The sequence below is a fragment of the Aethalodelphis obliquidens genome, unplaced genomic scaffold (genome assembly GCF_003676395.1).
Source record: "Aethalodelphis obliquidens isolate GAN/ISIS:26980383/991018 unplaced genomic scaffold, ASM367639v1 scaffold47, whole genome shotgun sequence".
Classification (NCBI taxonomy): domain Eukaryota; kingdom Metazoa; phylum Chordata; class Mammalia; order Artiodactyla; family Delphinidae; genus Aethalodelphis; species Aethalodelphis obliquidens.
Window position 1 is genome coordinate 760,583 of NW_020837991.1, and position 16,575 is coordinate 777,157.

Genomic DNA, 16,575 nt, shown 5'->3' on the forward strand with positions numbered 1-16,575 from the left:
TCACAATGTGCCAGATTCCAGCATGTCACTGTACTCTCTGATGATGGCACACACGTTCTCAGCATCCCTGTATAACCTGGGCAGCTGAGGGTTGTCTCAGCCTTGCTGGGATTTGTTTATATCCTTAGTGTTCTAGGAACTGGCTTTGTAATTTTTTTTTTTTTTTGGTACACGGGCCTCTCACTGTTGTGGCCTCTCCTGTTGCGGAGCCCAGGCTCCAGACGCGCAGGCTCAGCAGCCATGGCTCATGGGCCCAGCCACTCCATGGCCTGTGGGATCTTCTCGGACCAGGGCACAAACCCACGTCCCCTGCATCGGCAGGCGGACTCTCAACCACTGCGCCACCAGGGAAGCCCTGGCTTTGTAATTTTATGTGAGAATAGCAATTCCATTTATTAGTCTAAAAATTACATCTTTCAAGATTGAAATGTTGGGGTGCTCAGATTCACTGTTTATACTATCATATTCTTCATGACTCTATAAACTTAATCACATTTCTTCTGCCTTTGTCTGGATTGGGTAGCGCTAGTCTTTACAGTTAAACAGCCAGATCTGGCATTGCTGGTTAGCATGCACTAATCCTTTTCCTGCTAGAAGCAGAGCCGGGGCATCCTAAGCTGATAGCTTCTGCTGCTGATTGGGATCTGTTACTCTTTTTTGGATTCATCCCTGTCCCTGGTCCCTGGACACTGCTCCCTTCTCAGCTTCCACACGGTTCTGTAGGCCAGTCCCCCTCGGAAGAGCTGCTGGCTGTGATCTGAGCTGGGAGGTGGTAGAAAGGACCCTTGAGGGACTTCCCAGACTCCACGCTTCCACTGCAGGGGGCATGGGTTCAATCCCTGGTCAAGGAACTAAGATCCTGCATGCCGCGGAGTGGCCAAAAAAAAAAAAGGACCCTTGAATGCAGCAGGGACACCCTTCACTGCCAACTTCCACACCCAGGCCTGGCTTCTGTAAGGAAGTGGGCAATGTGATGGGCAGGTGGAGGAGGAAATACCATGAGGTATTTCCTAAACTTTCTTTAGAGTAGCCTTTTCTCAACTGTGGGCTCAGTGGACCTACTTGCGGAGCTCTAAACGCTGCTGCCCAGGCCCAGGCCCAGGGATTGATCTGTTGTGAGCTGGGCAGCAAGACTGTCAAGATTCCCAGACAAATCTAGTGTGTAGCCAAGGTGGAGAACCACTGCTGTAGAGTGTGCGCTCCTTGTTAATATTAAGCTTAGGGCCTCAGCATTTGAAAAGTGTAAGGTGGGTATGGAGCTAGGTTGGCAGGCATGGTGTGAGACACTGGGTGGCGGTGCTTTATGCTCTAGCCTCATCCTATTCAGAGGGGTCTGGTGGCAAAGATGCATTCATCTGTGCCAGGGCCTTCCCTGCACAGGGTCCTGCACCCTGAGTGCTTCCTCCAGACCTGTGGGGGCGAGGCAGGAGTATATTTTCACATGGATGGTTCAGATGGGTTTTATGTTAATTTTCAGAGAAATCTAATGCTGAGAGTCAAATTTATCCAGTAGCTCTGTAGCACTGTTGTCATTTTTTACCCCTCAACATTGCTCTTCTCACAGGTGTGTGAGTGTGTGTGCACATGTGCACAAGCACATGCACACACATGCCTCCCTTGTACGAGCAAATGTTTTAAAAAAATTAAGTCTCACATGGGCAATTCACAATGTGAATAGTGGTACTGTTTTCATTTTCCTCCATTCATGACAGATTGTGTGAGGTGCTCAATCTTGATCCAAGACAAGTCCTGATTGCAGAAGTGATCTTCACAAACATTGGAGGAGCTGCCACTGCCATTGGGGACCCACCAAATGTCATTATTGTTTCCAACGAGGAGTTGAGGAAAATGGTATGTATCAGTATAACAGAGTTGCTTCCAATAAATATAAGTGTGCAGCTTACCTGCACACTTAATAAAATTTTACCCTAAATGGATGTCACTTCTTCATATGAAGTGCTTTTGGTCATCTTGAGAGTGGGAAGTTAGGTGACTGATCTGCTAATTTAGAGTTAAGTGGTCTGAATTGATTTCATGCTTTTTTTTAAACATCTTTATTGGAGTATAATTGCATTACAATGGTGTGTTAGTTTCTGCTGTATAACAAAGTGAATCAGCTATACATACACATATATCCCCATATCTCCTCCCTCTTGCATCTGCCTCCCACCCCTCTAGATGAACACAAAGCACTGAGCTGATCTCCCTGTGCTATGCAGCTGCTTCCCACTAGCTATCTATTTTAAATTTGGTAGTTTATATATGTCAATGCCACTCCCTCACTTTGTCCCAGCTTATCCTTCCACATCCCCGTGTCCTCAAGTCCATTCTCTATGTCTGCATCTTTATTCCTGTCCTTCCCCAGGTTCTTCAGAACCTGGTTTATTTTTTTATTTTTTTATTTTTTTTAGATTCCATATATATGTGTTAGTATACGGTATTTGTTTTTCTCTTTATGACTTACTTCATTCCATATGACAGATTCTAGGTACACACACCTCACCACAAATAACTCAATTTCATTTCTTTTTATGGCTGGGTAATATTCCATTGTATATATGTGCCACAACTTCTTTATCCATTCATCTGTCAATTGACACTTAGGTTGCTTCAATGTCCTGGCTATTGTAAATAGAGCTGTAGTCAACATTGTGGTACATGACACTTTTTGAATTATGGTTTTCTCAGGGCATATGCCCAGTAGTGGGATTTCTGGGTCATATGGTAGTTCTATTTTTAGTTTTTTTTTTTTCTTTTGGTGGTACGCGGGCCTCTCACTGTTGTGGCCTCTCCCGTTGCATAGCACAGGCTCCGGACGCGCAGGCTCAGCGGTCATGGCTCACGAGGCCAGCCGCTCCGTGGCATGTGGGATCTTCCCAGACCGGGGCACAAACCTGTGTCCTCTGCATCGGCAGGCAGACGCTCAACCACTGCGCCACCAGGGAAGCCTTATTTTCAGTTTTTTAAGGAACCTCCATGCTGTTCTCCATAGTGGCTGTAACAATTTACATTCCCACCAACAGTGCAGGAGGGTTCCCTTTTCTCCACACCCTCTCCAGCATTAATTGTTTGTAGATTTTTTGATGATGGCCATTCTGACCGGTGTCAGGTGATAACTCATTCTAGTTCTGATTTGCATTTTTCTAGTGATTAGTGATGTTGAGCATCCTTTCATATATTTGTTGGCAATCTGTATATCTTCATTGCAGAAATGTCTATTAGGTCTTCTGCCCATTTTTGGATTCGGTTAATTGTTCTTTTGATATTGAGATGCATGAGCTACTTGTATATTTTGGAGATTAATCCTTTGTCCGTTGCTTCATTTGCAAATATTATCTCCCATTCTGAGGGTTGTCTTTTCATCTTGTTTATGGTTTCCTTTGCTGTGCAAAAGCTTTTAAGTTTTATTACCGTACTGTCTTAATTATTGTAGCTTTGTAGTATAGTTGGAAGTCAGGAAGCCTAATTCCTCCAGCTCTGTTTTTCTTACTCAAGATTGTTTTGGCTATTCGGGGTCTTTTGTGTTTCCATACAGATTCTGAAAATTTTTGTGCTAGTTCTGTGAATAATGCCATTGGTAGTTTGATAGAGATTGCATTCGATCTGGAGATGGCTTTGAGTAGTATAGTCATTTTCACTATGTTGATTCTTCCAATCCAGGAACATGGTATATCTCTCCATCTGTTGGTATCATCTTTAATTTGTTTCAACAGTGTCTTATAGTTTTCTGCATACAGATTTTTGTTTCCCTAGGTAGGTTTATTCCTAGGTATTTTATTCTTTTTGTTGCAATGGTAAATGGGAGTGTTTTCTTAATTTCTCTTTCAGATTTTTCACCATTAGTGTATAGGAATGCAAGAGATTTCTGTGCATTAATTTTGTATCCTGCTACTTTACCAAATTCATTGATTAGCTCTAGCAGTTTTCTGGTAGCATCTTTAGGATTCTCTATGTATAGTATCATGTCATCTGCAAAGAGTGGCAATTTTACTTCTTCTTTTCCAATTTGGATTCCTTTTATTTCTTTTTCTTCTCTGATTGCTGTGACTAAAACTTCCAAAACTATGTTGAATAATAGTGGTGAGAGTGGGCAACTTTGTCTTGTGCCTGATCTTAGAGGAAATGTTTTCAGTTTTTCATCACTGAGAACGATGTTGGCTGTGAGTTTGTCATACATGGCCTTTATTATGATGATATAAGTTCCCTGTATGCCTACTTTCTGAAGGGTTTCTATCATAAATGGGTATTGAATTTTGTCAAAAGCTTTTTCTGCATCTAATGAGATAATCATATCGTTTTTCTCCTTCAATTTGTTATTATTGTTTATCACATTGTTTGATTTGCATACATTGAAGAATCCTTGCATTCCTGAGGTAAAACCCACTTGATCATAGTGTATGATCCTTCTTATATGCTGTTGGATTCTGTTTAGTAGTATTCTGTTGAGGATTTTTGCATCTATATTCATCAGTGATATTGGTCTGTCATTTTCTTTTCTTGTGGTATCTTTGTCTGTTTTTGGTATCAGAATGATGTTGGCCTCGTAGAATGGGTTTGGGAGTGTTCCTCCCTCTGCTATATTTTGGAAGAGTTTGAGAAAGATAGGTGTTAGCTCTTCTCTAAATGTTTGATAGAATTTGCCTGTGAAGCCATCTAGTCCTGGGCTTTTGTTTGTTGGAAGATTTTAAATCACAGTTTCAATTTCAGTGCTTGTGGTTGGTCTGTTTATTTTTTCAATTTCTTCCTGGATCAGTATCAGAAGGTTGTGCTTTTCTTAGAGTTTGTCCATTTCTTCAGGTTGTCCATTTTATTGGCATATAGTTGCTTGTAGTAATCTCTCATGATCCTTTGTATTTCTGCAGTGTCAGTTGTTACTTCTCCTTTTTCATTTCTAATTCTGCTGCTTTGAGTCTTCCTTTATTTCTTGATGAGTCTGGCTAAAGATTTGTCAATTTTGTTTATCTTTTCAAAAAACAAGGTTTGAGGTTTATTTTTCTTTGCTATTGTTTCCTTCATTTCTTTTTCATTTTTTTTTCTGATCTGAACTTTATGATTTCTTCCCTTCTGCTAACTTTGGGGTTATTTTGTTCTTCTTTCTCTAATTGCTTTAGGTGTAAAGGTTTATTTGAGGTTATTTTGTTTCTTGAGGTAGGATTGTATTGTTATAAACTTCCCTCTTAGAACTGCTTTTGCTGCATCCCATAGGTTTTGGGTCATCATGTTTTTATTGTCAATTGTTTCTAGGCATTTTTTGATTTCCTCTTTGATTTCTTCAGTGATCTCTTGGTTATTAAGTAGTGTATTGGTTAGTCTCCATGTATTTTTTTACAGATTTTTTCTGTAATTGATATCTATTCTCACAGTGTTGTGATCAGAAAAGATGCTTGATACGATTTCAATTTTCTTAAATTTATCAAGGCTTGATTTGTGACCCAAGATATGATCTATCCTGGAGAATGTTCCATGAGCACTTGAGAAGAAAATGTATTCTGTTGTTTTTGGATGGAAGGTCCTATAAATATCAATTAAGTCCATCTTGTTTAATGTGTCATTTAAAGCTTGTGTTTACTTATATATTTTCATTTTGGATGATCTGTCCATTGGTGAAAGTGGGATGTTAAAGTCCCTTATTATTTTTGTGTTACTGTCAATTTCCCCTTTTATGGCTGCTAGCATTTGCCTTATGTATTGAGGTGCTCCTATGTTGGGTGCATAAATATTTACAATTGTTATATCTTCTTGGATTGATCCCTTGATCATTATGTAGTTTCCTTCTTTGTCTCTTGTAATAGTCTTTATTGTAAAGTCTGTTTTGTCTGATATGAGAATTGCTACTCCAACTTTCTTTTGATTTTCATTTGCATGGAATATCGTTTTACATCCCTTCACTTTCAGTTTGTATATGTCCCTAGGTCTGAAGTGGATCTCTTGTAGACAGCATATTTTTGGGTCTTGTTTTTGTATCATTCAGCCAGTCTATGTCTTTTGGTTGGAACATTTAATCCATTTACCTTTAAGACAATTATCAATATGTATGTTCCTATTACCATTTTCTTAATGTTTTGGGTTTGTTATTGTAGATCCTTTCCTTCTCTTGTGTTTCCTTCCTAGAGAAATTCCTTTAGCATTTGTTGTAAAACTGGTTTGGTGGTGCTGAATTCTCTTAGCTATTGCTTATCTGTAAAGTTTTTAATTTCTATGTCGAATCTGAATGAGATCCTTGCTGGGTAGAGTAATCTTGGTTGTAGGTTTTTCCCTTTCATCACTTTAAATATATCTTGCCACTCCTTCCTGACTTGCAGAATTTCTGCTGAGAATCAGCTGTTAACCTTATGGGGATTCCCTTACATGTTATTTCTTGCTTTTCCCTTGCTGCTTTTAATATTATTTTATTTGTATTTAATTTTTGATAGTTTTATTAATATGTGTCTTGGCATGTTTCTCCTTGGATTTATCCTGTATTGGATGCTCTGTGTTTCATGGACTTGATTATTTCCTTTCCCATATTAAGGAAGTTTTCAACTATATTCTCTTGAAATATTTTCTCAGGTCCTTTCTTTTTCTCTTCTTCTGATACCCCTCTAATCTGAATGTTGGTGCATTTAATGTTGTCTCAGAGGTTTCTTTGACTGTCTTCAATTTTTTTTCATTCTTTTTTCTTTATTCTGCTCTGCAGTAGTTATTTCCACTATTTTATCTTCCGGGTCACTTATCCATTCTTCTACATCAGTTATTCTTCTATTGATTCCTTCTAGAGAATTTTTAATATTATTTTTTGTGTTGTTCATCATTATTTGTTTGCTCTTTACTTCTTCTAGGTCCTTGTTAACCATTTCTTATATTTTCTCCATTCTATTTTCAAAATTTTGGATCATCTTTACTATCCTTACTCTGAATTCTTTTCAGATAGATTGCCTATTTCATCTTCATTTGTTTCGTCAGGGCTGTTTTTACCTTGCTCCTTTATCTGCTGCATATTTCTCTGTCTTCTAACTTTGCTTAACTTACTGTGTTTGGGGTCTCCTTTTTGCAGGTTGCAGGTTTGTAGCTCCTGTTGTTTTTGGTGTCTGCCTCCAGTGGGTAAGATTGGTTAAGTGGGTTGTATAGGCTTCCTGCTTGAGGGGACTGGTGCCTGTGTTCAGGTGGATGAGCCTGGATCTTGTCTTTCTGGTGGGCAGGACTGCATCTGGTGGTGTGTTTTGGGGTGTCTGTGAACTTATGATTTTAGGCAGCCTCTGCCAATGGGTGGGGTGGTGTTCCTGTCTCACTAGTTGTTTGGTAAGTGGTGTCCAGCACTGTAGCTTGCTGGTTGTTGAGTGGACCTGGGTCTTAGCATTGAGATGGAGATCTCTGGGAGAGTTCTTGCCGTTTGATATTACATGGGGCTGGGAGGTCTCTGGTGGACAAATGTCCTGACCTCAGCTTTCTCACCTCAGAGGCTCATGCCTGACACCTAGCCAGAGCACGAAGACCCTGTCAGCCAGATGGCTCAGAAGAAAGGTGAGAAAAAAAAAGAAAGAAAAAAAGGTATTAGAGTATAAACAGATTATTAAAAATAAAAACATAATTAGAGTAAAGAAAGAAAGAAAGAAGAGGGCAATGAAACCAATAAACAAATCCACCAATGATTACAAGCATTACAAACTATACTACGAAAACAAAAAACAAAAACGGACAGACGGAACGCTAGGATAAATGGTAAAAGCAAAGCTATACAGACAAAATCACACAAGGAAGCATGCACATACAGATTCACAAAAAGAGAAAAAGGGGGAAAATATATATAAAAGGAAGAGAGCAACAAATTCAATAAACAAATCTACCAATGATAATAAGCTCTAAATAGTAAACCAAGGTAAACATAAAACCAGAAACAAATTATATGCCGAAAGCAAACCCCAAGGCTACAGTTGCTCCCAAAGTCCATTGCTTCAATTTTGGGATGATTTGTTGTCTATTCAGGTATTCCAGAGATGCAGGGTACATCAAGTTGATTGTGAAGATTTAATCTGCTGCTCCTGTGGCTGCTGGGAGAAATTTCCCTTTCCTTTTTTTGTTCGCACAGCTGCTGGGGCTTTGGATTTGGCCCCACCTCTACGTGTAGGTTGCCTGAGGGCATCTGTTCCCCACCCAGACAGGACAGTGTTAAAGTAGAAGCAGATTAGGGGGCTCTGGCTCACTCGGCCAGGGGGAGATAGGGGTATGGAATGCAGAGGCCAGTGTGATGTTTCAACAGCCTGAGGCGTGCCGTGTGTTCTTCCAGTGAAGTTGTCCCTGGATCACAGGACCCTGGCAGTGAGAGACTGCATAGGCTCCCAGGAGGGGAGCTTCTTGGTGGCTGCAGGATCAGCCTTAGCATTTCATGCCAGTCTGTGGTGTCTGTGCTGATAGCTACAGCTTGCGCCCAACTCTGGAGCTCGTTTAGGTGGTGCTCTGAATCCCCTCTCCTTGTGCACCCCAAAACAAGGGTCTCTTGCTTCTTAGGCAGTTCCAGACTTTTTCCTGGACTCCCTCCCAGCAGCTGTGGTGCACTAGCCCCCTTCAGACTGTGTTCACACAGCCAACCCCAGTCCTCTCCCTTGGATCTGACCTCCGAATCCCGAGTCTCAGCTCCCAGCCTCCACCCACCCCGGCAGGTGAGCAGGCAAGCCTCTCAGGCTGGTGAGTGCTTGTTGACACAGATCCTTTGTGTGGAAATCTATCCACTTTGCCCTCTGCACCCCTGTTGCTGCACTCTGAAGCTTCCCCCCCGCCCACCCCCGTCTCCACCATTGAAGGGGCTTCCTAGTGTGTGGAAACCTTTCCTCCTTCACAGCTCCCTCCCAGAGGTGTAGATCCTGTCCCTATTCTTTTGTCTCTGTTTTTTCCTTTTTCTTTTGCCCTACCCCAGTACATGGGGAGTTTCTTGCCTTTTGGGAAGTCTGAGGTCTTCTGCCAGCATTCAGTAAGTGTTCCGTAGGAGTTGTTCCACTTGTAGATGTATTTTTGATGTATTTGTGGAGAGGAACGTGATCTCCACGTCTTACTCCTCCACCATCTTGAAGGTCCTCCCTGATTCTGCCTGATTTCATTCTTATTCTGATAAAATTTTAAGAAAATGATTACATTTTCTATTTAGTCATAGTATGTTATATTAATGGGAACTGAGGTTTCTTGAAACTAATATTAAGAATAAAATGATCTGTCCCCTTTTGCCTTTCAACTGAGGTGGATGAATTCACTGATGAAGAATGTAAGAATATTTTTAAAAAATAGTGTTAGAAAATGAAGGTCTTTAGGGATTTTTGGAAAGCTGCTATTAATATATAATTTCTTCATACACTAAAATAAAAACAAAGTGTTAAAGAGAATGCAAATGGTATTTTACATATCTTAGAGTTAAAATTAAATTTTACAATTAATTTTCATTTGTCATTCTTTGGTCATTAGAATTTTCCCAATATCTCTTCGCTGAAGTATCAGCAAAAATGCTTCCAAATTGGTGTCATTTATTATAGATGATATGTTTAGGCCTGTGTGTCTGTGAAGTGTGTCAGTTTGTTTGTGTATATGGGCTGTCTTTCACAAAAATATTTAAGCCTTTGAGAGATCATGGCTCTAAGATGTTGATGGCCATTTTGTGGGCCCACTAATGTTCTAGAGATTCAGGGTATAACTTAGATACTTTAATACTTCAACTTTAATACTCCCTGGTTTCCCTGGAAAACTACCTGTGACACTTCACCTGTCTTGCTGCATGAGCTGAGCAGCAGGCCCCCCCCATCATATCACATGAGCACAGCAGAAAGTGGTAGAGCCCCATGATCTTCCCTGGGGGCACCTTTCACACAGGATAGGCTGCATACGCATGGGAGAGCATGATTTTCACAGAAAAATATTGTTTTATTATTTTTATTTTACAATAATACATTTATTTTAGAAAATGTAAATCACACACACACCACAAATAAAAAACTGTCATAATACCACTACCCAGAGATAAATTCTCTTAATATTTTGGTGCATGTAGTCTCAGAATGTGTGTATGTGGATATACATGGATAAAAAAGCCTTCTTCTCTGGCCAAGATGGAGTAACAGGGACTGTATTTACCCTCTTGCTTGAGACATCCAAAAAGAAAATAAACCAAAATCCAAAAAACAAAACCAGGAACAAACCAAAATCAGACAGTGGTAATCAAGATACTGGATATCAGGTAAAAAAGGGCAGTGATCCCTGAGAAATGGGAAACAAATGAAATAAGCCTATGATTGCCCCAGCTCACTGCATTGAGAGACTTTCCAGGATGCAGGGCAGGGAGAGCGAACCCATGTGGATCCCACCAGATTCCTGGAGTTGAGGGGATAGAACTGACTCTGGAGAGACCAAGGCAGGTAAAATTTTCAAGACAGAGAACCAGAGAGGAAAGAACTGCACATAGAGAGAGGGAAACTCCCTGTGTCCAGGGGAAGAACAACTCAAAAAGATTAGAAGGAAGAGTGCTTGATACACTCAGGGCTAGGAATAATGTCTGTTCCTGCCAGGAAGACTGTAAACTTCTTAATTTATGAGGCATTGGATAGAGTACACTGAAGGGTCTTGCCTCATATTGGTGAGTAATTTGCTCTAGACTGAACACTGCCCTGATTCCACCTAATAAATCTTAAAGACCCCAAATAATCAAATTGTTTCTAAGTAGTTTAACTGCATCCAAGAACAAACCTCAAGAATCTAGGAATCCAACAGCACAGAAGGTAAAATTCACAATATCTGACATCCAATCAAAGATTACCAGGCATGCAAAAAAGCAAGAAAATTTGATCTATCATGAGGAGCATATGAACAAACCATTTGAAATTAATCCAGAATAGACAAAAGTGTTAGAATTAACAGACAAGGGCATTAAAACTGTTATTATAACTGTATTCCAGATGTTCATTAAGTTAAGCAGAAACATGAAAGATATTTTTTAAAAAGGCCCAAATCAAACTTCTAAAGATGAAAACTATAATGTATGAGATAAAAATCTCTTGTTAGGATTAAAAAAGCAAATTAAGAATTACAGAAGAAAAGACTAGTGAACTTGGACATAGGTCCAAAGTAAAACTAAGTGAAAAGTAATGAAAAACATTCGTGAGCTAGGGGAAAACTTCATGTGGCCTAAGATATCTGTAGTTCTTGTCTCTGAAGGAGAGAGGGGAACAGAAAAAGACATTTGAAGAAAATATGGTTTAAAATTTCAAATTTTATGAAAGATATAAACCCAGAGATTCAGGAAGTTCAATGAAGTCAGAGCACAAGAAACATGAAGAAAACTAGGCCATGCCATAATTATTGTACACATGAAACTTATATAATGTTGTAGACTGATGATACCACAGGTATCATCCAAAGGCATAATGGGTCATTTACTTTTTCAAGAGCTACACTTTGACTTGGATATTTCATTTTGGAAATAATAAGAAATAATTATTTTTAAAATAGCTATTTTTTTTGGACATCCCTGGTGGCACAGTGGTTAAGAATCTGCCTGCCAATGCGGGGGACGTGGGTTTGAGCCCTGGTCCAGGAAGATCCCACATGCCATGGAGCAACTAAGCCTGTGCACCACAAATACTGAGCCTGCACTCTAGAGCCCATGAGGCACAACTACTGAGCCCGCATGCCACAACTACTGAAGCCTGTGCACTAGAGCCTGTGCTCTGCAGCAAAGAGAAACCACTGCAATGAGAAACCCACTCACTGCATTGAAGAGTAGCCCCTGCTCACCACAACTACAGAAAGCCCATGTGCAGCAATGAAGACCCAAAGCAGCCAAAACTAAATAAATACATTTATTAAAAAATGTATTTTAAAGATCTATTTAAATATAGCTATTTTTAGCTATAGAAAATTGAAAAACCTGTGTGAAAAAATTCCAAGAGTCAAAGACAAAAGTGAAATTGTGAAGTATTTTGGATTGAATTATGAAAACAAAATTTGTGGGATTCCTCTCAAGCAAGAGTCAGCAAACTTTTTCTTAAAAGTCCATATAATTAGTATTATAGGCATGTGGGCCTTATGGTCTCTGTTGCAATCACTCAACTCTGTCACTGTCACAGGAAAGCAGCCACAGACGACACATAAATGAATGTGCATGTCTATATTCCAGCCTGCAATTGTAGTTTTCTGGTACCTGCTCTAAAACAGTATTCAGAGGGGAATTTATACCATTAAATACCAATATTAGAAAAGAAGAAATGTCTCAAATCAGTGACCTCAGCGTCAATCTTAAGAAACTAGATAAAGAAGAGCAAGTTAAACTAAAAGTAAGCATAAGAAAGAAATACAGGCCAGCATGGAGAACAGAAAAACTGTAGAGAAAATCAATGAAAGCAAAAGCTAGTTCTTTGATAAGATAAATAATTCTGACAAACTTCTGGCCAAACTGTTGTAGAAAATAAGAAAGAAGACATAAATTACCAATATCAGGAAAAGAGATGTTACATCACTAAAGAGCATACAGACATTAGACATTGTTAGGGAGTGTTGTGGACAACTCTATGCCAATAAATTTGACAACTTAGATAAAATAGACAATTTTCTTGAAAGACACACTCTACCAAACCTCACTCAAGAAGAACTAGATAACCTGAGTAGCCCTATATCTATTAAAGAAATTGAATTTGTAGTTAAAAACCTTCCCAGAAAGTACAAAAAAAACAAAGAAAAAACTCAGGCTAAGATAGCTTCTTTGGTGAATTCTACCAAATGTTTAAGGAAGAAATAATGCTACAACACCAATTCTACACAAACTTGACAGCAAATTGAAGAGCAGAGAATACTTCTCAACTAACTCTATAAGGTCCTGATGCCTAAACCAGACAAAACCAGGATAAGAAATCTATTGACAAATATTTCTTATGAACATAGATGTAAATTTTAAAAAATTAGCTAATTCAATTTAACAATATATAAAATGGATAATACAGCACAATCAAGTGGAATTTATCTTAGAAATGGAAGATTGGTGTTATATTTGAAAAATCAACCAGTGCAATTTGCTAGCAAACTAAATGAGAAAATCCATATGATCATCTCAATAGATGCAGAAAAAAGTTTGGCAAAATTCAACATCCATTACTGATAGAATCTCTCAATAAACTAGGGAAAGAAGAGAGCTTCTTTAGCCTGATAAGGAGCATCTATGAAAAGCTTACAGCTAGCATCATACTTAAATGGGAAAAACTGAATACCTCCATAGATCAGAAACAAGACAAAGATGTCTGTTCTCACCACGTAAATGCAACATTTTACTGGAGGCTCTAGCTGGCACAATAAGTCAAGAAAAGACATACTAGGCATCCATAATAGAAGGGAAGAATTAAGTCTTTATTTGCATATGACATGATTGTCCAGGTAGAAAGTCTGAAGGAATCTACAAAAAAAAAAAAAAAAAAAAGCTCCTGGAAATAATAAGTAAAATTGACAAGTGTACAAGATCAATATAGAAAAAGTAATGGTTTTCTATATTCTAGCAATAAACAGCTGGAAATTGAAATAAAAATACGATTTACAATAGCATCAATACATAAAATAGGGTAAATCTGACCAAACATATGCAAGAAAACAACAAAATATTGCAGAAAGTAATTAAAGAAGATCTGAATAAATGGGAAGATATATTTTGGTCATGGATCAGAAGACTCAATAAAGTTAAGGTATCAGTTCTCCCTAGATAGATCTGTAGATTCATGCAATTCCTATCAAAACCATAGCAGAACAAGTTTTTTTTTAGAAATTGGTAAACTGATTTTAAAATTTGTATGGAAATTCAAAGTATCCAGAATAGTCAAAAACAACTCTTAAAGTGCAAAACAAATGGGGGGCTAGTACTACCTAATTCCACTACTTATTATAAAGCCACACTAACAAAGACAGTGTGGTACTGGCATCAAGATAGGTGGATAGATAAATGGAACAAAGTAGGGAGTTCAGATATAAATCCTCACATACATGACTTTTGACAAAGTGATTTTTGACAAAGGTGCAAATTAAGCCAACTAAGTGGAGAAAGGATAGTTTTTTCACAAATAGTCCTGGAACAAATGGACATGCATATGCAGGAGAAATAAACTTCAGTCCACACCTCCCACTTTATCAAAATGTTAACTCAAACATGGATCACAGACATAAATGTAAAGGCTAAAACTTTAAAATTTCTTATAGAAGATATTTTTCAGTAGAATAGGTATAGAAATAGTTCAAGTGAGAGCATGGCTACTGTAATTTATGACTGATTTTAGAACTCTGCTTTCCATTTCTGTTGTTTGTCTCTTCTTTTTATGACAATATGTTAATGAATGCTGCAATAGCTTAGCTTCCCCTGGTTGGCATCATGTGGTTTCATTTTTTTTTTTTTTTTTTTTTTTTTTTTGGCTGTGTTGGGTCTTTGTTGCTGTGCATGGGCTTTCTCTAGTTGCAGCGAGTGGGGGCTACTCTTCATTGTGGTGTGTGGACTTCTCATCGTGACTTCTCTTGTGGATCAAGGCTCGAGGCATGTGGGCTTCAGTAATTGCAGCACGCAGGTTTAGTAGTTGTGGCTCACAGGCTCTAGAGCGCAGGCTCAGTAGTTGTGGTGCATAGGCTTAGTTGCTTCGCGGCATGTGGGATCTTCCTGGATCAGGGATCGAACTCGTGTCCCCTGCATTGGCAGGCAGATTCTTAACCACTGCACCACCAGGGTAGTCCCCACATTAGTTTTAATGTAAAACCCCAGGTGTGGTGCCTTTTTTGGACACAAATTGAGTTAACTCTACATCATTTTAAACTTGTCCTTAGAGTCCTAGGTCTGAATGCTCTGACTAAACAGTGGGATGTGACCCAAGACAGGCTTTGGGTCCTGGACCTCTACCAAGTCACATAGAAAGCTGAAGGGAAAGAGCAGTTTGTCAGACTATTCCCATTCTTCCATGGCATCCTGACATGCTGTTTTAAATATCCAGAATTTAAACCTGATGGTAAGGGAGAAAGGTGAGGTTTTTGCAAAAGCACACAGAGGGCCCTGGAGGTGAGCACCCTCTTTCATTGCATTGAAGCTCAGCCTAGGCTACTTACCCAGCTTTGTGTGAAAGTGGCATCCTCTGGGAACATGGCTTTAGGGCTGTCCTGTTTTACTGAAGATGACATTCTTTGTCTTCCACTTAATGACTTTCCCTGCAGTTTAGGGGTTAAACTATATCTTGCAGAAAAAGTATCTAATGAATGTCTTTTTGTGGATAACAAAGAGTGGTTTTAATTCATTTTGTAGTAATTCAGAGATATGAGAATATTTATTTGTATGGAGACACAAATGAACACATAGTTCCAGGTATAGTGTCTTTAGCAGAGAGTAATTTATAAAGTCTCATTATCAATAATGACAGCACAGCTATACATTTGCATCACATGATGGGCACAATTATTTGGCATTATTTGGTTGTTAATCAGTGAACTGAAATAGGAAGAAGACAGATTATCAAATTAAAATAAAATTTGAAATTAATTTTTAAAATATTCACAAAGAAAATTAATACTTAATATGTAATTCAGAGGAGTAATTAAAAAACAGTACTAGGCTGGAGAAGGTCCTGAAGGGTTGGAGACAAGATGGTGGAGTAGAAGGGCTTGAGCACAACTGCTCTCACAAAAACACCAAAATCACAACTAACTGCTGAACAACTGTTGACAAAAGAGACTGGAACCTACCAAAGAAGATATTCTATATCCAAAGACAAAGAAGCCACAACAAGACAGTAGAGGGGTGCAATCATGATAAAATCAAATCCCACACCCACCAGATGGACGACCCACAAACTGGAAAATAATTATACCACAGAGGCTCTCCCACAGGAGTGAGAGTTTGGAGCCCCATGTCAGGATCCCTAGCCTGGGGACCTGGCACTGGCAGGAGGATCCCCCAAAGAATTTGTCTTTGAAGGCAAGTGGGGCTTGATGACAGGAGCTCCACAGGATTGGGGGAAACAGAAACTCCATTCTTGGAGGCCACACATGAGGTCTCGTGCTCACTGGGACCCAGGGAAAAAGCAGTGACTTCATAGGAGCCGGACCAGACCTACCTGCTGGTCTTGGAGAGTCTCCTGGGCAGGTGGGGCTTTGGCTGTGGTTCACTGTGGGGACAAGGACACTGGTGGTGGAGGTATCAGGGAGTACTCATTGGCCTGAGCTTTCCTGGAGGTTGCCACCAAGACGTGGTGACACCCTACAGTCTGTAGGATCCAGTGCTGGGACGCCTCAGGCAAAACAACCAACAGGGCAAGAGCACAGCACCACCCATCATCAGACAGGCTGCCTAAAATCTTCCTACCCACAGCCACTTCTAAACACCACTTCTATATACAAAACAGAAACAGACTCACAGACATAGAGATCAGACTTGTGGTTGCCAAAGGGGAGGGGAGGAGGGAGGGGCATGGACTGGGAATTTGGGGTTGGTAGATGCAAAGTATTACATTTAGAATGGATAAACAACAAGGTCTTATTGTATAGCACAGGGAACTATATCCAATCTCTTGTGATAAACCATAATGGAAAAGAATATTTTTAAAAAAGAATGTA

General features: G+C 39.4%; 1 protein-coding gene across 5 annotated transcripts in view; it reads left to right on the plus strand.

Moving 5' to 3' along the window:
- The window catches only part of OCA2 (OCA2 melanosomal transmembrane protein), a 257,199-nt gene that overhangs the window by 101,345 nt on the left and 139,279 nt on the right, over nucleotides 1–16,575 (plus strand). For all 5 annotated transcript variants that reach the window (XM_027082471.1, XM_027082468.1, XM_027082473.1 and 2 more), the window contains one exon: nucleotides 1,713–1,851. In XM_027082471.1, the coding sequence (XP_026938272.1) occupies nucleotides 1,713–1,851 (139 nt within the window). The remainder of the gene's footprint in view (nucleotides 1–1,712; nucleotides 1,852–16,575) is intronic.